General features: G+C 53.4%; 3 protein-coding genes and 1 long non-coding RNA gene across 11 annotated transcripts in view; 1 reads left to right on the forward strand and 3 right to left on the reverse strand.

Annotated features, from left to right (window-relative positions):
* The window catches only part of LOC149914304 (uncharacterized), a 162854-nt gene that overhangs the window by 110222 nt on the left and 32264 nt on the right, over positions 1-20368 (forward strand). The window lies entirely within an intron of this gene.
* Positions 2083-7101, reverse strand: LOC149914309 (uncharacterized). Of its 4 annotated transcripts, none has more exons than XR_016460525.1 (3): positions 6101-7101; positions 3768-5394; positions 2083-3460 (listed from the first exon to the last, which is right to left on the reverse strand). It is a non-coding gene; the product is annotated as an uncharacterized LOC149914309 (long non-coding RNA). The 4 variants fall into 4 exon arrangements; XR_016460526.1 differs by having other exon boundaries at positions 3768-5340; positions 6101-7099; XR_016460524.1 differs by lacking the exon at positions 6101-7101 and having other exon boundaries at positions 5263-6090.
* On the reverse strand, positions 7915-12279 carry LOC149914310 (uncharacterized). Its single transcript, XM_090127167.1, has 3 exons — positions 12228-12279; positions 10415-10841; positions 7915-8383 (listed from the first exon to the last, which is right to left on the reverse strand). Exons 1-3 carry the CDS (start codon positions 12277-12279, stop codon positions 8113-8115), a joined length of 750 nt encoding a protein of 249 aa, XP_089983293.1. The 3' UTR covers positions 7915-8112.
* LOC149914311 (zinc finger CCCH domain-containing protein 11A-like) lies at positions 15206-18294 on the reverse strand. Its single transcript, XM_090127217.1, has 7 exons — positions 18137-18294; positions 17372-17495; positions 16832-16894; positions 16494-16580; positions 15866-16204; positions 15483-15559; positions 15206-15361 (listed from the first exon to the last, which is right to left on the reverse strand). Exons 1-7 carry the CDS (start codon positions 18188-18190, stop codon positions 15305-15307), a joined length of 801 nt encoding a protein of 266 aa, XP_089983343.1. The 5' UTR covers positions 18191-18294; the 3' UTR covers positions 15206-15304.

Raw genomic sequence — 20368 nt, forward strand, 5'->3', positions numbered from 1 at the left:
GATTTAGGGTGGATGTCAGGGGGAAGTTCTTTACAGAGAGTGGTCAGGTGCTGGAACAGCTGCCCAGAGAGATTGTGGATGCCCCATCCATCCCTGGAGGTGTTCAAGGCCAGATTGGATGGGAACCTGGGCAGCCTGGTCTAGTGTGAAATGTGGAGGTTGGTGGCCCTGCATGTAGCAGGGGGGTTGGAGATTCATGATCCTTGAGGTCCCTTCCAACCCTGGCAATTCTGTGATTCTCCTATTCTGTGTCTTCTCCCTGATGCCAATTGGAAGTGATATCCTTTAGTCTTCAGTATAACAGACATTCTGTGACTGTGCTTGAAGACAGTCTCCCTTGAGCGCTTTAGTTGTGCTTGTTTAGTGCTTGTAAAACCAACTGTGCAAGTGCTGCTCTCCTCCCCATTGTGAGGGGATTGCTGGCAGGAGCTAAGCAGTTATCACAGGCACATCCAGCAAGGAGCTGCCGTGGCAGATGGGCGGGTGGAGCAGCTGTCTTCCAACCTGTCCCCTGCAGCAGTTGGCATTCTGTAAGCTACTCTTCCCCAGTTTGCAGAACCAGTATCAAAAGTTGATACTCTTTTGTGAAAGAGTAAATGGGGGTTGAAAAAAGAGGCAATATGACATTCCTGACTGCAGATAAACAACAGCACAGATGCTGGTCACCGCCGCAGAAAAAGCTGGACTTGTTAATGAAGCAGCTTATCCATCTGTGTTGGGATTTTGTACAGCTGACCTCACCTGCCTCTCATTCCTTGCCATCGCCCCCTTTTTCCTCTAAGGTGAAAAAGACAGCCTTATTCTTTTTGAGTCCGTAATTGTGATCATTTATTGATTGAGTACAACCAGATAAGACATGGAGTGCCAAGTTGGGCGGCACTCGCAGCACTGCCCTGTAACACCACACACTGCAGCTGCTGCCTTCTGATGTTCTTCCTCTCAGTCCTTCAGGTGCAGATTCCGCATCGTTGCCACAGGGCTGTTCATTATAGAGGACTGGAAAAAAACAAAGCAAGTGTAGAAATAGGACAGAAACAATCTAGGGAGAGCTCACTAAGAAAGTCTGAACAGTAAACTTCCACAACAGCCCCATGCAGAACAGCAGGTTACTGCCATTCAGATCACTGACATTACTTCCCATAACACACAGCTTAGCTGCTGTGCCCTCCTTTTTCCCTAGCTGAGCTGCATGCCCTTCCTTTTCCCTACCTGAGCTGCATGCCCTTCCTTTTCCCTACCTGAGCTGCATGCCCCTCGCCTCCTTTTTCTTGGTGCTCTTGCCTTTTCCTGCTACTCACTCCCAATCTCAACACTTGCCTGCTCTGCTTGCTGCTCTGACAAGTGCCTCTTAACTCTGCTCGCAGCTTCTCTCCTGCATGCCCTTCTCTATTCCCTTCTCGTGCCCTTCAGGCTTCTGCTCCCCTTGCTGAGCAAGCCCATGCCCGGTAGCTCCCCTTCAACCTCCTCCGCCCTTTGCCTTTCTCCACACAGATGCTTGCTTCTGGCCAGCACTCCTGCCCGCTGCCTAGCCCACAGCCCGCATCTCTTGGGGAGACAGCAAGGTGGCCTGGAGCTACCCACACCTCCTCCCGGGCACGGCTTCTCAGCTTTGCTTCAAGCCCACAAAAAACCCCAAGGAGCTCCTCTTACCTTTGGGCTCAGCTTCTTCTCCTGCCGCGCAGCTCCTGTGCCAGGCGGGGGCTCAGCCCTCCCATTTTTCCCTTCCTCCCCTCCCCTCTCTCCTCTCCCCCCTCCTTCCCTTCCCCTCCCCTCCCATACCCCCTTTTCTCCCTTTCCCCTCCCCTTCCCCTTGCCTTATGGCAAACTCACCTTTCCTGCTCTTCACTCCCTCCTTCTTCATTCTCCTGCCTTTTGCTGCTACTCTCGCCTTGCTTTCCCTTGCTGTGCTCTGCTTTGCTTTCTCTACATTTTGGCCATCCAGTCTTTTCTCAGCTGTTATTCTTGACTGTTTACTTGGCTTTTTTCTTCTTTTCTCATTTCTTTTTTTTCTGACCTTTTTGGGCTTTTTTCTTTTTCTTCTTTTTTTATGCTTTCGTTTCTTTTTTCATTTCATTGCACTCGTTCTTTTTTTTTTTTCTCTTTTCCTTTTCTTTTTGTTTTCATCTATTTTTTCTCATTTTCATCTTGGTTTTCTTTTTTCATTTTCACTCTTTTTTTCTTTTTTTTTTATTCCTTTTTTCTTTTTTTTTTCATTGCACTTTTCTTTTTTATTTCATTTTTCTCTCTCTTTTCTCATTTTTTTCTATTTTCATTTTTTCTTTTTCATCTTGGTTTTCTCTTTTTGTTTTCCATTTTTTTTCTTTTTTCCTGTTTTATTTTTTTCCTTTATTACTCTTTTTTTTCCCTTTCTCTTTTTTCTTTCACCTTTTTTTCTTGTTTTTCATTTTTCTTTTTTTTTTTTTTATAATCATAGGTACTCCTGAAACCCCCTTTAAGCCCTCCCTACCCTCCCCATTCTTTCTTTTCTCCCTCACCTCCCCCCTTGCCCTATCCTACCATTCCCTTGCCTGCTCTTCTTACCTGAGCTGCTGTCCCTTCCTTTACCTACCTGAGCTGCTTGTTCCAAAAATTACCTAGCTGACCTGCTTGCCCCTCGCTTTCCCAGCTGAGCTGCTGGCCCCTCTCATTCCCTACCTGAGCTGCTTCCCCCTAACTTACCTAGCTGAGCTCCTTGCCCCTCACTACGTACTTGAGCAGATGTTTGCTCACTTGGCTTCCTTACTGGTTGTCCCCTCACTTACCTACCTCACCTGCTATCCATTCACTTTCCTAGCTTAGCTGCTGTCCCCTTCCTTTTCCCTACCTGAGCTGCATGCCCTTCCTTTTCCCTACCTGAGCTGCTGTCCCCTCCCTTCCCTACCTGAGCTGCATGCCCTTCCTTTTCCCTACCTGAGCTGCTGTCCCCTCCCTTCCCTACCTGAGCTGCATGCCCTTCCTTTTCCCTACCTGAGCTGCTTGCCCCTCGCCTCCTTTTTCTTGGTGCTCTTGCCTTTTCCTGCTACTCACTCCCAATCTCAACACTTGCCTGCTCTGCTTGCTGCTCTGACAAGTGCCTCTTAACTCTGCTCGCAGCTTCTCTCCTTCTGCATGCCCTTCTCTATTCCCTTCTCGTGCCCTTCAGGCTTCTGCTCCCCTTGCTGAGCAAGCCCATGCCCGGTAGCTCCCCTTCAACCTCCTCCGCCCTTTGCCTTTCTCCACACAGATGCTTGCTTCTGGCCAGCACTCCTGCCCGCTGCCTAGCCCACAGCCCGCATCTCCTGGGGAGACAGCAAGGTGGCCTGGAGCTACCCACACCTCCTCCCGGGCACGGCTTCTCAGCTTTGCTTCAAGCCCACAAAAAGCCCCAAGGAGCTCCTCTTACCTTTGGGCTCAGCTTCTTCTCCTGCCGTGCAGCTCCTGTGCCAGGCCGGGGCTCAGCTCTTCCCACACTCCACCATTCCTGTAAGATTGCTTTCTCTCATTCACTGCCTTCCTTTGCTTTCCTTTGCCCTGCTACCCTTAGCTTCCCTACTTGCTTCCTCTACATTTACGTGCACCGCTTTGTACTTTTGAGTCTCTTCTTTGCCTCTTCTTTCTCTATTTTCCCTTCAACCCTCCCCTCCCCCTCCCCTCAACCCTCCCTCGCATATTTCCCTTCCTCCCCTCCCCTCTCTCCTCTCCCCCCCTCCTTCCCTTCCCCTCCCCTCCCGTACCCCCCCTTTTCTGCCTTTCCCCTCCCCTTCCCCCTTGCCTTATGGCAAACTCACCTTTCCTGCTCTTCACTCCCTCCTTCTTCATTCTCCTGCCTTTTGCTGCTACTCTCGCCTTGCTTTCCCTTGCTGTGCTCTGCTTTGCTTTCTCTACATTTTGGCCATCCAGTCTTTTCTCAGCTGTTATTCTTGACTGTTTACTTGGCTTTTTTCTTCTTTTCTCATTTCTTTTTTTTCTGACCTTTTTGGGCTTTTTTCTTTTTCTTCTTTTTTTATGCTTTCGTTTCTTTTTTCATTTCATTGCACTTGTTCTTTTTTTTTTTCTCTTTTCCTTTTCTTTTTGTTTTCATCTATTTTTTCTCATTTTCATCTTGGTTTTCTTTTTTCATTTTCACTCTTTTTTTCTTTTTTTTTTTATTCCTTTTTTCTTTTTTTTTTCATTGCACTTTTCTTTTTTATTTCATTTTTCTCTCTCTTTTCTCATTTTTTTCTATTTTCATTTTTTCTTTTTCATCTTGGTTTTCTCTTTTTGTTTTCCATTTTTTTTCTTTTTTCCTGTTTTATTTTTTTCCTTTATTACTCTTTTTTTTCCCTTTCTCTTTTTTCTTTCACCTTTTTTTCTTGTTTTTCATTTTTCTTTTTTTTTTTTTTATAATCATAGGTACTCCTGAAACCCCCTTTAAGCCCTCCCTACCCTCCCCATTCTTTCTTTTCTCCCTCACCTCCCCCCTTGCCCTATCCTACCATTCCCTTGCCTGCTCTTCTTACCTGAGCTGCTGTCCCTTCCTTTACCTACCTGAGCTGCTTGTTCCAAAAATTACCTAGCTGACCTGCTTGCCCCTCGCTTTCCCAGCTGAGCTGCTGGCCCCTCTCATTCCCTACCTGAGCTGCTTCCCCCTAACTTACCTAGCTGAGCTCCTTGCCCCTCACTACGTACTTGAGCAGATGTTTGCTCACTTGGCTTCCTTACTGGTTGTCCCCTCACTTACCTACCTCACCTGCTATCCATTCACTTTCCTAGCTTAGCTGCTGTCCCCTTCCTTTTCCCTACCTGAGCTGCATGCCCTTCCTTTTCCCTACCTGAGCTGCTGTCCCCTCCCTTCCCTACCTGAGCTGCATGCCCTTCCTTTTCCCTACCTGAGCTGCTTGCCCCTCGCCTCCTTTTTCTTGGTGCTCTTGCCTTTTCCTGCTACTCACTCCCAATCTCAACACTTGCCTGCTCTGCTTGCTGCTCTGACAAGTGCCTCTTAACTCTGCTCGCAGCTTCTCTCCTTCTGCATGCCCTTCTCTATTCCCTTCTCGTGCCCTTCAGGCTTCTGCTCCCCTTGCTGAGCAAGCCCATGCCCGGTAGCTCCCCTTCAACCTCCTCCGCCCTTTGCCTTTCTCCACACAGATGCTTGCTTCAGGCCAGCACTCCTGCCCACTGCCTAGCCCACAGCCCGCATCTCCTGGGGAGACAGCAAGGTGGCCTGGAGCTACCCACACCTCCTCCCGGGCACGGCTTCTCAGCTTTGCTTCAAGCCCACAAAAAGCCCCAAGGAGCTCCTCTTACCTTTGGGCTCAGCTTCTTCTCCTGCCGTGCAGCTCCTGTGCCAGGCCGGGGCTCAGCTCTTCCCACACTCCTCCATTCCTGCAAGGTTGCTTTCCTTTGCTCTGCTGCAGTTAGCTTTCCTACTTGCTTTCTCTTGATATACATGGATTGCTTTTTACTTTTTTTCCTCCTCTGTGCCTCTTTTTTTCTGTTTTCAGCACTTCCATTTTTTTTTTCTTTTTCCATCTTTTTTTTTTTCTTACTTTTCATTCTCATTTTTCCTTTTGTTTTTTTTTTTTCCCCGCCCCGTTGAGATTCTCCCTCTTTATCCCCCTCAGCTTGCCTCTATCTGTGCCTCCAACTGGGTCTTCTCTCTCACATTCCCGTCTTGTGCCTGGTGTCACCCCACATTACCCTCTATTTCACTGTGCCCACGCAAACCCCCTATTGTCTCTCTGCAGCCTTTTATAACCTTACACCTCTCTACTTCCCCCCCAATCCCACCCACAGACCCCTGTCATGCCTGTTTCTCTATACCACGCCTACAGCCCTCCCGCTGCTCCCTGTAGCCCCACATCCCCTTCTATCCCACCTCCATTCCCCCTACAGCCACTCATAGAGCCACAGTTTCTTAGGTCCTCCCCCAGCCCCCTATATCCCTCCCCGTAGCTCTCGCCAGCCCCTCCCACCCCCCAATGCTCCCTATAGCACCGTGTCCCCCCGTTTCCCCCTCACAGCCCTCTGCTGCCCTAAATCCCTTTGTACCCACCCCTATCGCCCCATGTACCCCGATACCACAGCCGCTGCAGCCCCGCCTGCCTCCCTATCCCCCCCCCGCCTTCCCAGCCCCTCACTCCACCAGGCTTCCTCCCCTGTCCCGGCGCCGCTCTCTGTCCCTCCCGGCTCCGGCTCTGCTGTGCTCAGCACCGCTCCCGTCGTGCCGCGGTTCCGTCTCGGTGCTGCCCGGACAGCTCCGGCGCGCAGCGGCGGTGCGGGGCGGCCAGGGCTGCGGGAGCGCCGCCGCCTGAGGGGAGAAGAGCTCTAGGCCGGCTGCCAACGGCCGTTCCCGCGCGCCGCGCCTCAGCCAATCGGAGCCGGCGCCGCTGCCGCTGACCAACGAGAGCCCGGGGGCGGAACGGATCGGCACGTGCCCAACGAGAGCCCGGGGGCGGGACGGACCGGCACCTGACCAATGAGAGCCCGGGGCTGGGACGGTCCGGCACCTGCCCAATGAGAGCCCGGGGGCGGTGCGGCGTTACGCTGCGCTGTTGGTGGGAGGAGCGCGGCAGGGGGCGGGCCGTGGGTGGGGCCTCGGGGTGCGCCCTACTGCTATAGGGGGTGCGAGATGGGAATGGGATTGACAGGTGGGAGGTGGGGCTTGGATGTGGGGTTGGGATATGAGGTTTGGAACTGGGCTTGGGATGTTGGATGTGCACTGGGATGTGAAATGTAGGGTTGGGGTGTGGGGATATGGATATGGGGTGGATATGGAATGGGAGATAGGAAAATGGAATATATATGGGATGGGCTTGGGATGGACATGGGACCAACACTGAAGAATGTGGGATGGATTGGGGATGAAATATGGACACGGGATGGGATTGGGATGATAGTGGCATGGGATAAGTAGATGGAATGGACATGGGATGCATGTGGGGATAAGGATTCGGAATGGCTATGGATATAGGGTTAAGGATGGGGATAGGATGTGGGGGTATGGATATGGGATGGGTTTGAGATGGCTGTGGGGTGGATATGATGGATATGGGATGGGATAACGTTGTGGGATACGGACGAGGGATGGCTACGAGATGGAGCTGTACTGGTTATAGAGCCATAGGGGCGATGGGGCCAGAATGCTGCAGTCACCTCTGTCCCCAGAGTTCATCCCCAGTGTGACGCATGGAGCCCCACAGCCGCTCCTCTGCCCTTTATCACTTACATGGGGAGGACATCCCCCAACCTCCATTATCAAAAATAAACCTTAATTAGAAAAGTGAGGGGTGTCAACCCCGCCCCATGGGAACAATGTTTTCTGTGGGGGAGGGCACAGATGGCGTCTCCAGAGGGCTGTCCCAAACTCTGGGGGGTGTTCACAACTCTAGGATATGACACCACCAGGGTGCCATGAAGGTGTCCCAAGCTTTGGGGTGTGACACAGGGATGTCCCCAATTTTGGTGGTGTGACATTGTCATGTGGTGTTCCCACTTCCCTGGGAAGTCCTCCAGGTGGTCACGGTGTCCCCAGCTTCGGCTCAATGTCCCCAGAGTTTTTTTTGTCCCCTCTGCATGACGGTGACACCCGGCGCCAGCTGCCAGGAGTGACGCCCAACGGTGATGACACCGCATCACGGCTGTGCCACGCTGGTGTCACACAGTCCCCTCTGGTGGTGGCACAGAGTTCACCACCGTGCATGTCCCCGTCCTCATGACAGACGATGGTGACAGCACCAGAGGTTTCCGGTGTCACCGGGTCCTGCGGTAGGCAGGTCTGGAGGGGTGACAAACAACAGTGAGAGGCTCAGTGACAGCATGGTGACAACGTGGTGCCGCCTGTGCCTGCCCCCATGTGATGGTCAGAGTACAGGGAATGGTGTCACCCGATAGATGGTGGCACACAAGTGATGGTGACACCAGATGACGGTAACAACAGTGACAGCCAGGGATGGGGACGCTGCGTCACGGCTGTTCCACATCGAGGTCACCCTGTGTCACGGCGTCACCTGAAGACAGTGACATTCAGTGACACCCAATGGCATCCAGTGAAGGTGACACCCAACAATGGTGACACCACCGACCCCATGTCACACCCACAGCAGACCCCACGTGTCCCCCGACTGTCCCCTGCCCCCCTCCCTGTACCCCTCCTCGTCACCTCTTCAATGAGGATGGCACCGTGCTGAAGTTGTGCCACCATGGCAGGGGGGACAGCATGGGACAGTCATGGACAGCCAGGGTGACAGCGTCCAGGAGCTGTAGGACGCGGATGGGGCTCTCAAGGTACGTTGGTACGGCCCCAGGTTCCACGGTTACGGTGACAGTGAGAACTTTGGGGACAAGTGGTTGTCCGGTGTCACCCGGTGGCCCTGGGGGGATTGTTTCCGTGGGGCTTTGCACAGGGATTGGTGGGAACCATCCATTTCTGAAAGGAAGTGGCAAAAAATATACAAGAAAAGTGACATAGTATTGATTTTAATGGAAACAGACATTATTGGGGGCGATCCCACGGGGACAAAGAAGAGCGAGAATGTGTCACTATGTGAGGTTGTCCTCAAAATCCCCACTAGAGACCTCTGGAGGACTCCAGGAACGCCTGGGGACCCCAAGACACCCATGGGACATCTCCAGACCCTTCCAGAAGACAATAGGACCCTCTGAACCCACCTGAGGACCCCCCCACATTCCACAGGATCATTCTGGGACGTCTGCAGACCCTTCTGGATGAATCCAAGGACCCCCTGGATCAATTTGAAAACCCCCTGCACCCTCCAAGTCCTCTCTGGGACATCCCCAGAGATGTCTCTGATGACGGGATGACTCCAGGACCACTCAGACCCACATGAGAACTCTCTGGACCCTACCAGACTCTACTGGCACATCTCCAAATCATCCCAGTGGCTCCTCGGAGCTCCTGGACCCATCCTGGGAGCTTCCAGATCCTTCCAGGGACCCCCAGGACCATTCTTGGGACCCCCTGGACACCCCAGGATCCCTCTGGGACATCTCCAGATCCTTCTGTATGAATCCAAGGACACCTTGGATCCACCTGGGGACCAACTGGATGCCCCAAACCCCTCTACAACATCTCCAGATTCTTCTGCATGCCTCCAGGGGTATATAGGGGGGGGCTCGTGGGGAATCTATGGGCGGAAAGGTGTGAGTGGGGCTTCTGTGAGGTGGAAAGAGGGTCTGGAGGTGGAGAAAGGTTGGAAGGGGAAACTGAGGGATTGTGGAGGGCTTCTGTGGCGTGGAAAGGGGCTCTGAGGATGGAGAGAGGGGGTTGTGAGGGGGAAAAGAGCAGAACGAGGCTTCTGTGAGTGAAAAGGGGGCCTGGGGATGGAGGGGTACATTGTGGAGGGGAACTTGAGGGGTGGAAAGGGGGCTTCTGTAGGGCAGAAAGGGGGGTCTGGGAGTGGACGGGGGGTTGTGTGGGGGAAAAAAGGGGTGAGTTGGGTCTCTGCTGGGAGGAAAAGGGGTCTAGGAATGGAGAAGGGGTGGCAGAGAAAATCTGGAGGGTTGTGGGGGGCTTCTATGGGGTGGAAGGGGAGTCTGGGGGACACCTTAGGGAAGTATTGGGGGGGAGAAGAGGAGAGTGGGATGTCTATGGGGTGGAAAAAGAGTCTGGGGGGAAACTTAGTGGCTTGTGTGGGGGAAAGGGGTGAACAGAGTTTCTACAAGGCAGGAAGAGCATCTGGGGGTGGAGGGAGGGGTGGGAGGGAAGAGCCAGGGGTTGTACGAGGCTTCTATGGGGTCTGGCTGAGGGAAATTGGAGGTCAAAATGAGGAACTGACTCCAGGGGTCAGGGAGGAGCGCACAGGGGGTTACAGGGACCTCTAGGGGTCAGAAAAAGGGGCCAGGAGGTGGGAGGAGAAGGGAGGACACGGGACCCTGGGGGTCAAATAGAGGGGAATGGGGGGTGGTAGGAGACTCTGGGGATCAGAATGGGGGAATTGGAGTGGGGGCACTCGGGGGGAGGAGAGGGGGTTCGGGGGTCAGATAGAGGAGACTGGGAAAGGGGGGGACTCTAGGGGACAGAATGGGGAGAGCGGTGGGGGGGTGGGGGGACACCAGGGATCAGAACGGGGGACTGGGGAGGGATGAGGGATCGGGGGGGGACCCTGGGGATCAGAATGGGGGAGGCACAGAGGGGAGGGGTGGAAGAGGACTACGGCGATCAGAACGGGGGGACTGGAGGGGAGGGAGACCGGGGGGAGGGTGTAACCCCGGGGGGCACACAGAGGGACTGGGGGGTGCGGGCGATCAGCGGCAGGGGGACAGGGGGGGAGGGCAGCGAAAGACACGGGGTGGGGGAGGCGGCGAGACGCAGGGCAGCCGCCCCCGCCGAGGGAAGCCCCGAGCACAACGGAGACCCCGCGGGGCCGAGACAGAGCGGCACGCGGCCCCCCCGCCGCCTTCACCCCGGCCCCCGCCCCGGCGCCCCCCGAACACCCACCTGTAGGAGCCGAGGCGGCGCCCGGAGCCCCGAGGCGCCCCGCACCGCTTCCGCACGGCCGCCTCCTCGGGTCGCGGCGTGATGACGTCACTCGGCGGGGACGGCGCGGCGCCGTAGCGACGGACCGGCGCTGAGGCGCTGAGGCGCCGTCGCCGTGGCGACGCCGTCGAACGGTACCGCTCCTGCGGGAGCCGCGCTGAGACGTGCGGCGTCTCCGGCTTCCCCAGAATCGCTGTCTCCAGGCCGATTCCGAGCTGCTGGCGCTTCTTGAAAGCCGAGCGCGCATCTCTGCCCGGTTTTCTCACGGCTCCTGCGGCGGCATCTCTGGCCACTTTCTCCTCCAAGGAAGAACCGAGCGGTGGCCCGGCCGGGCTCGGTGCGTGGGATGTGAGAAGGGCACAGCCCGGAGCAGGACCTGAAGAACGAGCTCAGCTCACCGCTGGCACGTGTTCTGTAGTCCCCCGGGTCCTGCAGAGCTGCGCTGGACTCGCTGAGCAGCACGGCGTGGTGCGGGGATGTAAGAGAACACAGGTGCTCGGTAGACTTGCTGGGGCAGGGAGCTCTCACTGACGCTAAACTCGCTGAAACGGAGTGACTCGTTCAGGACACGTGCCTGAAACATATGCTGGTTCTCTAGGCAGAGCTGCCGGACAGACCTGTCAGCACTGGGAATTAAGCACGGCAGTGAGATGAAGCCAATGATGCGTTCATGTAAGAGCAAGAGGTGCTTTGGAATGCCTTTATGGCTGCACAGCTCCTCGGGAAGCAGTTACACCTGCTGGCTCAATAAGAGCTGTCCCGTAGATGCTGTACAGCTGTGGAGCCTTTGCCCACCTGCACTGCATCTTTTAGATGTATCATTGAGAGGAATTGAACCAGCAAGGCTTCAGGGCTGAGCTCTAAGAATGGAAACTCCCTCAACTTTTGAAAGAGACCGGGTTTCTAAGGTCTTAAGACCTGGAGCTGGCAGGGCACACCCCTCTTGTGCCTTTCCCCTGACTGGTTTTTGGGAGACAGCAAATGGACACCCCTACAAGAAGTCTCAGGGTGTTTCCTTCTGACACTCTTATTATGGAAGTAAGAATACATTCCTGGCTCCATTTTGCTCTTGTGTCAGAAGGCAGAGATTTAAGCTACCTAAAGTCACTTTTCCACAAACGTTCCCACAGAAAGAAGCATCCAACATCTCTCTGTAGCTACGGAGACCCTGACTTCTCAACCCTTTCCAGGTATGTTTTACTGTCTCTTTCCAAATTTAGAAATGGCAGCTGTGCAGAAAAACATGCCACAGATCCTGAAGTGTGGGCCAGCGGGGAGTTTTACCCCGTCTCCTCCCTGATGTCAATCTGAAGTGATCTCCTTTAGTCTTCAGTATAACAAACGCATCCTGTGACCGTGCTTGAAGACAGTCTCCCTTGAGTGTTTTAGCTGAGCTTGGTTAGCGCTCTTAAAACCAGCTGTGCAAGTGCTGCTTTCCTCCCCACTGTGAGGGATTGCTGTCAGGAGCCAACCAGTTATGCCAGGCACATCCAGCAAGGAGCTGCTGTGGCACGATGGGCGCGTGGAGCGGCTGTCTTCCAACCTGTCCTCTGCAGCAGTCAGCATTCTGCGGGTTACTCTTCCCCAGTTTGCAGAACGAGTATCAGAAGTTGATGCTCTTTTGTGAAAGAGTAAATGTGGGTTGAAAAAAAGGCAGTGTGACATTCCTGACTGCAGATGGAACAACAGCACAGATGCTGCCAGCCCCGCAGTAAAAGCTGGACTTGTTAATGAAGCAGCTTATCCATCTGTGTCGGGCTGTGGTAAAACTCACCCGCTGGCCCACCTGGACCTTTGCCCACCTGCACCGCATCTTTTAGATGCATCATTGAGAGGAATTGAACCAGCAAGGCTTCAGGGCTGAGCTCTAAGAATGGAAAATCCCTCAACTTTTGAAAGAGACCGGGTTTCTAAGGTCTTAAGACCTGGAGCTGGCAGGGCACACCCCTCTTGTGCCCTTCCCCTGACTGGTTTTTGGGAGACAGCAAATGGACACCCCTACAAGAAGTCTCAGGGTGTTTCCTTCTGACACTCTTGTTATGGAAGTAAGAATACATTCCTGGCTCCATTTTGCTCTTGTGTCAGAAGGCAGAGATTTAAGCTACATAAGTCACTTTTCCACAAACGTTCCCACAGAACGTGGACCTGGCCTTTGGCCTTGTTGGAACTCATCCCATTGGCTTCAGCCCAGCTCTCCAGCCTGTCCAGATCCCTCTGTGGGGCCTCGCTACCCCCAGGCAGATCCACACTTCCAGCCAGCCTGGTGTCATCCGCAAACTTCCCGAGGGTGCACTCAGTGCCCTCAGCTCATCAAGAAAGATCTTGAGGAGGACAGGCCCCAGCACCGACCCCTGGGGAACAGCACTGTGACCCACAGATACCACTTTTCTCACAGATACGTGACATTTTCATCCGGGAACACTATTTTAGTCCCCTACACATGATCTCTTCCACCAAAAAACAAGGACATTTTCTCCCAGGTAGACCACTTTTCTCCTAACTATGTGACCGATTATCCGGGAAATACCCATTTTTTCCTAAAAATATGGCGTTTACTCCCAGAAATACCAGCTTTCTCACATACATGTGATCTTTTCCCCCCAAAACAAGACATTTTCTCCCAGAAATACCACTACGCTTAGAAATACCTCACGTTTCATCCCAAGAATACTACTTGACGCTCCTCAGGATCACACTTACTCCCAGAAAAATGGCAGTTTCTTCCAGATAGACCAGTTTTCTCCCAAATACATGACATTTTCTCCAAGATAGACCACTTTTCTCCCAAAGACGGGACATATTCCCCCAGAAATACCAGCTTCGTCTTAAAAATACGGCCTTTTTTCCCAAAATACCAGCTTTCTCACAAACACCTGTCATTTTCCAACCAAGGATGCTACTATCTCCCAGAAACAGCAGTTTTCTGAGAAATACCTGACATTTTCTCTCAAAAGTACCACTTGGCACTCCTCAAGAGGACATTTTCTCCCATATTTACCGTATTTTCTCCCCAAAGGACCAGTCGTCACACCAAAAATACCACAGTTGCTCTCGAATAGAAGACATTCTCTCCCACCATTTCCGAGTTCTCTCCCTCAAGTATGTCATTTTCTCCCAGAAATACCACATTTCAGTGGTAAATTTCACCTTCTCTTCCAAAAAGAGGATATTTTCTCCCAGAAATACCCCTTCTCTTAGAACTACCACACGTTTTCTCCCAAAAATACTGGATGACAAAACCAAATGGGACACTTGCAACCAAGAAGAGGACTGGCACAACTGCAGAGCGGTGCCATCCTCATTGAAGAGGTGACGAGGAGTGTACAGGGAGGGGAGCTGGGGACAGTCGGGGGACATGTGGGGTCTGCTGTGGGTGTGACATGGGGTCGGTGGTGTCACCATTGTTGGTTCTTCCCTTCACTGGATGCCACTGGGAGTCGTTGAGTGTCACTGTCTTCAGGTGACACCGTGACACAGGGTGACCTCGATGTGGAACAGCCGTGACGCAGTGTCCCCATCCCTGGCTGTCACTGTTGTTACCGTCATCTGGTGTCACCGTCACTTGTGTGCCACCATCTATCGGGTGACACCATTCCCTGTACTCTGACCACCGCATAGGGCCAGGCACAGGCAGCTCTGCGTTGTCACCATGCTGTCACTGAGCCTCTCACTGTTCTTTGTCACCCCTCCAGGCCCACCTAGAGCTGGACCTGGTGACACTGGAGTCCTCTGGCGCTGTCACCATCGTCTGACATGAGGATGTGGACACGCACGGTGGTGAACTCTGTGCCACCACCAGAGGGGACTGTGTGACACCAGCGTGGCACAGCCGTGACGCGGTGTCATCGTCATCGGGTGTCGCGTTCGGCAGCCAGCATCGGGTGTCACCGTCATGCAGAGGGGACAAAAGGACCCCCTGGGGACGTTGAGCCGAAGCTGGGGACACTGTAACCAGCTGGAGGACTTCCTGGAGAAGTGGGGACACAGCATCGTGCTGTCACACCACCAAAGTTGGGGACACCTTCATGGCACCCTGGTGGTGTCACGTACTGGAGATGGGGACACCCCCACAGTGTCACCCCCACGGACCACTTTGTTCCCATGGGTCGGGGGTTGACACCCCTCACTTTTGCAATTAAGGTTTATTTTTCGATAATGGGGGTTAGGGGATGTCCCCCCCCATGTCCCCATGTAAACTAAGCATGCACGCTGCAGTTTTCAGCCTAGGCTTTTAAGAGCAAAGCCAGAAAATTCCACACCGCTCAGTACAAAGCTGTGCGATGATGAAAGTGACTCAAGCTCTGCCCAAAGGATGAAAAGTAGCATCAAAACGGCTGAAGAGAGGGGGGACAATGAGGCAAGGTAGCACTGCAGAGAAGTCAGGAGAACACCTCTGCCTTCCGGGATCAGGCAGCTGGCGGAGCCTCTCTTCCCCCAACAGAGACGCCTGCAGGGTGAGGGGCACACGCTCACTTCTGCTCAGTGCTGCCCCGAGAAACTCAGACAGCTCGAGACAGCTGTTCTCTAACTCAGCGTGCCTGTGCTCAGGCCGTGCTACTCGCATTCTGTGCACGTGCTTTGCAGGCAGTGCGTTTATGGGCAGGGCCAAGGACTGGTGCATCCATTGCTTCTATAACCTGCAGCATCCCCTGATGGAGATGTGGGAGTTCTGACCCAGCGCCGCGAGTGGAATAACGAGGAGGTGGTGCAGCAGCTCACTGAGTGCCACTGGACAAATCAGGCCGTGCGCTCTTTGTGAATACAAAGCTCCAATTGTTTATTGATGGACTGCAACCAGAGTGCCAAGTTGGGCTGCTGCCACGAAGCCGCTGCCTTCTGATGCTCCTCCACTCAGTCCTTCAGCTGCAGCTTCTCCATCATCTCCACAAGGCTGTTCATTGTGGAGGACTGGAAAGAAAGAAAGCGAGCGTCAAAGTAGGACACCGCTTCCCCCAGCATTCTACAATCCCCTTCACGTCTGACAGACAGAGAACTACAAGAGCCGTGTCTGTGCTCACCGAGGACTCACCTCTGCACGTGCAGCGGCAGCTCTCAGAGCAGCCTTCTTCATTTCTGCTCTCCTCTCTTTTTGTCGTTGTCGTCTTGCTATAGAGAAAGAGGAGAGAAATTCAGTTTGTCAACAGCAAAACCGCGGAAACATGGGTACATGAAAACAGGCTAGGAAGCCTCTCAGGGAAGGGTATTTCCAGTGGGACAAGCAGAAGGCCGTCATGGATTTCATGGGAAAAGAGAGGGTTACACTTTCTGGCACTTCCTTGCCATTGGACTCGGCAGCCTTCTACTCTTTTCCCCTCTCCGCAGAGAGAAGGAGAAAGCAAAGCAAATCCTAAGCAAACTCCATGCACCTGATAAGGGAAGCACCTCACCAGGGCAGCTGCAGCACCTTCCTACCTCTTCGCTTTGAGGTCCGGAACCGCTCAGTCGGCGCTGGGGCAGGCCCAGGGTGTGTTGCTGGAGCTGGCACACCGCCTCTGCTCTGATGTGGGCTCTGAGCCTTCTCCCCATCGCGCTCCACCTTCACTTGTTTCTTGGCAGGCCACAGCTCTGCTTTTTGCTCCTCTTCCTCCACTCCCTTGCGCTTTCTTGCAGCCATGGTCTTGGAGAGGGAGTGGTTGTCAACTGCAGGGGAAGGTCTTTCCCCTCTGCTGGGACCTGCTGTTCCAGGAAGCCCTCCTGGAGCCTGGAGAGGAGCTTTCGCGTACATCTTGCCGTTTGGCTCAGCACCTCTCCCTGTTCAAATCAAGCAAGGGGAAGCAGCAAGATTAAAAGAGAGTCACACACTGCCTTCGGTCTGCAAAATGGGCCACAATGCTAGGAACTCTCGAGTGTTCACAGCAATGGACCTTGGGATCTTGGCTGAACTGTGGGCCATTTCCAATTGGGACAGGAAAGGCAACTGTAATCCCCAGGGATTAAGATCTCAAGCAACACGCAACGACAGCAGTCCCAGGAAAGGACAGACAGAAAGCCTAACTAGAAAGACAGTGCACCAAACCCAGATGCTGCTGTGTGTCTGTACCTCTCTTGGGGGCTGTGCCACACTCCATGCTCCTCCCCTGGCTTCCTGCAAGGCTGCGCTTCACTGCAAGCCTGCTTGCATCAGCTTCTGTCAGAAAGGAAACAAGAAAGACATGAAGAGCATCTCTTTGGAGGAGCATTTTAGCACAGCCAACCACAAACTTCTGCTCCTCAAGTGTAGTTTCTTCAATTGGCCTTTCTGCTGCTACAACACTGTGCCATTTCTGCAGTCAGCACAGATCTGCAGTGCCCCTTCTTTTCTCCTCCATCCCACACAGCCCTTCATGCAGCCCTATTTAGAGGCAGGTACCCACACCACAGCTCACAAGAGCTTCTTACCTGGGGAGGCTTTCCGTTTCCCCCCAAGCCCAGCACCATTCCATGGACGCGCAGGCTCCGTCCCTACAACAACAGATTGTGTGTTGATTTCACAGACACCAGGAGCAGCACTGTCCTGTTAGCCCACGTCCACCACAAAAACCAAAAGACACTCTTCTACAGCCAGAACAGAAACTGATCTTTAAACTGCAGTGCGCTTGCACAAAGCACTACTGCTCTCATTCCCGCTCAGGTGGCAGCAGAGGAACCCCAGTCTGCCTGACAGCTCTGCATGCTGCAGAGCAAAGCTGCGTCAGCACACAAAACGCTATCAGCTGCAAAAGTCGAGGCACGGATTTTTTGTCCCTACAGGGAATGCACTCAGCTCTGAGCACCACCACTTACACACACACTTCTGTCTCACTGCTGCCATCTGTTGCTGTCGGCCTCTCTAATGCTTCCACCATGGTTACCGGACACCCCTGCAGTGCTGCACCGCTCAGAAGTAATACTTAAAATGCATTCTTCCATACTTCATGACAGAGGACTGCAGAGACTCACTTTTGCGTGGTGCTAAGGATGGTCCGTCCCCATCGCGTCCCTCTGTGCGCTGCAAGGCGCTGTTGGATCTCTGGCAGCCTGCTGGGTGCTGCTCCCTAGCACAGGGAACCGCGCCGCGCTGCTTCTGAGGAGAGAAATAAAGGAAGGGCCATGGAAACGGCCACCCAACGTTTGCAAAGAGATGCAGCGTTCCAGATGGTGCCAGAGGTGGGTATCAGAGTGCTGAGACGTTAGTTATCACTAACGGAAACATTTGGGAGCGCATTCACAACATCTGCACGCGCTGCAATTTCTGGGCATATCCAGCTTTCTCATCGTTCAGGTGGAGAAGACGGGCGCTCTCAGACATCACTTCGGGGGGTTAAACCAACACACCTGCAAACACCAGCATTATTCCGAGGGAAACAGTGACTTCAGGTGCCACAGTTCAACCCATGCAAAATTACCGTACACAGCCTTAGCTCTTCACCACTATTTCTTCCCCACCCTTTACTACTGCAGGCAGCTAGAACTAACTTCTCAGCAGAAACCCAGGGCAGCTGGCAAACCATAACCAGGTGCAGCTGGCAGGAGGGCAGTGCCCGCTCTCTGCTCCCACCCTGCCCCAGCAGGTTAAGGAGCCTGGCAATGCTGTCCTGTTGCTGCAAGTGCACAACCCAGCCGCTTACTGAGCTAACAAAGGACCAGCAGGGCTCCCCCTGCTCCACCCCTTCCCCTCCAAAACCAGAGAAAGGAGAAACCCAAGCGAAAGAAACCCAGCCATACCTTTCCACGCGCAAAGCAGCGATGGCAACTGCGTCCGTCTCCCTGCTGAGACATGCTGGGGAACGTCTCAGGGGAAGCTCAAGTTCCCGGGGTCCTCTCCACAGGGACTGCCCGCACTGTTGGAAAGAGCTGGCTTCACTCTCTCTTCAAGTGCCTCGATCCCCCAAATCTCCTTTTGGAAAGGAAAAAGGAACCCTAAGGAAAGAACCTGCAAGTGAAAAACAGTGAGGAAGAAGCATTTTCCCAGCATTCTTCTGCTGTGCAGTTTAGACTCTCGGGCAGGGCAATGTCTCGAAACCAGCTGGTTACAAGGACTGTCCCCAAAATACACCCAGCTCCTGTACAGCTGCCATGATTTCTGACAGCAAGCGTTCTCCATCTCCTCAATAGTTACGCGCCTTGAAGCACATGGCTGGTGTTGCTGTCCTGAAGAAAACTCCCTCTGTCTCACTGCCAGCCGGGACGAGGGCTGATGCAGCGTGCCCACCCCAGCCCAGCTTTCCTGCTGAGACACCTCCCGGCAACCACCCAGCACCAAACCCAGCTCACCTGCTCGGCCTGCTCAGCCTGAGCTGTGCCCAGCTCACGCACACGCCGCAGCGGTGCTTCCGACGGGCTCTCGCAGGGTGATCTCTCAAGGAAAGCTCACAGCTCAGTCTCTGCGTGCAGCACACTCACCAGAGCACCAGCTCTGCTCACCGGCTGTGCCACAAACGCTCCCACCTCGGCGATGACTGTGACCTCAGCGAGTGCCCGCATCACTTCTGTGCTTCCATCATAAGCAAAGGGCGTGCTCACCTCCCAGATCCAAATTTTAGGAAACCAACACCACGGTCTCCCAACGGGTTTATTTAAGTAAAAGAACAGAGAAATTAAGATGACCCTCATGCAGCCAGTTCTTGCTCAGGTGCTGCACAATCGGACCAAGGAGATGTTACCCCCAGGCTGCCTCCAGCTTGGAGGATTTGAGCTCCCAAGCAACCAGCAAGCATTTGGACGTGCCCTCCCCCTGCTTTTTACAAGGACAGACGAGTCCTTCTTGGGATGCCAGCTATTCTGCAAAGGCGGAATAGCTCTGTTCTTGGGCCGCAGCTCCTTGGCCACGCGCTTCTCAAATACTGGGGCTGCATTACCTCCTGGGCATCCACACGTGCTCCGACTCTCCCGCAGGGTTTCTGGCTTCCTGCTGGGGAGCTTCTCATCTTCTGCAATATCATTCCTGCCTCCTCTGGTACCATCCTGGGAGATGCTGCAGAGCTCATGAGCCTGAACTACCTTCCTCCCATCAGCAGCTGCTCTTGCTTTAAAGAAGTGCCAGCACCTACGAATCAGCTTGGAGAAAGTAATTCTGGAGACCCAGAGACACTGCAAGTTTCAATGCAGCTCCCACAAGAACGCTGCTGTTAAATCCGTAGAATCATAGAATGGATCAGGTTGGAAAAGACCCGAAAGATCATGGAGTCCAACCGCAACCTGACCATACTCCCCTAACTCTAACAACCCACCACTCAATCATGTCCCTGAGCACCACATCCAGAGCTCTTTAAACACGTTCAGGGACAGCCAGGACACATCCCCAATTAGCCAGGACTGCTGAAGGATGATGGAGAGCGGCTTGGCAGCCACGTCTGCCAACCCCCTCAGCACCCCAAGGTTCAATCCATCCGGCCCCATGGCTTTCAAAGCAGGTTTTGTTTCTTTAATTATTGTCTCCCATTCTATCTTTTCTTTTAGAAAGGAATCTAAAAGATGAAAAGTAAGAAAGTACTAAACAAAATGAATCAAAAGAAATGAAAAAAGGAAAGAAAGGGGAAGAGATGAAAAGAGACGGAAAGAAAAGGGGAGAGGGAAAGAAAAGGGGAGAGGGAAAGAAAAGGGGAGAGGGGAAGAAAAGGGGAGAGGGGAAGAAAAGGGGAGAGGGGAAGAAAAGGGGAGAGGGGAAGAAAAGGGGAGAGGGGAAGAAAAGGGGAGAGGGGAAGAAAAGGGGAGAGGGGAAGAAAAGGGGAGAGGGAAAGAAAAGGGGAGAGGGAAAGAAAAGATGGAAAACAGAAAACAAAATGAAAAAAGGAAAAAAAGGAAAGGAAGGGAAGAAAAGAAGAAAAAGGAAAGGAGAAAAAACCATCCTTCCATCACCATTGCTACCACAAGCACTAAACCATATCCTGTAACTCCTAATCCAGATGCCTCATGAACACTGCCAGGGACGGCGACTCCACCACCTTCCTGGGCAGC

This window comes from Phasianus colchicus, chromosome 30 (assembly GCF_987193195.1).
Source record: "Phasianus colchicus chromosome 30, bPhaCol1.hap1.1, whole genome shotgun sequence".
Lineage (NCBI taxonomy): Eukaryota > Metazoa > Chordata > Aves > Galliformes > Phasianidae > Phasianus > Phasianus colchicus.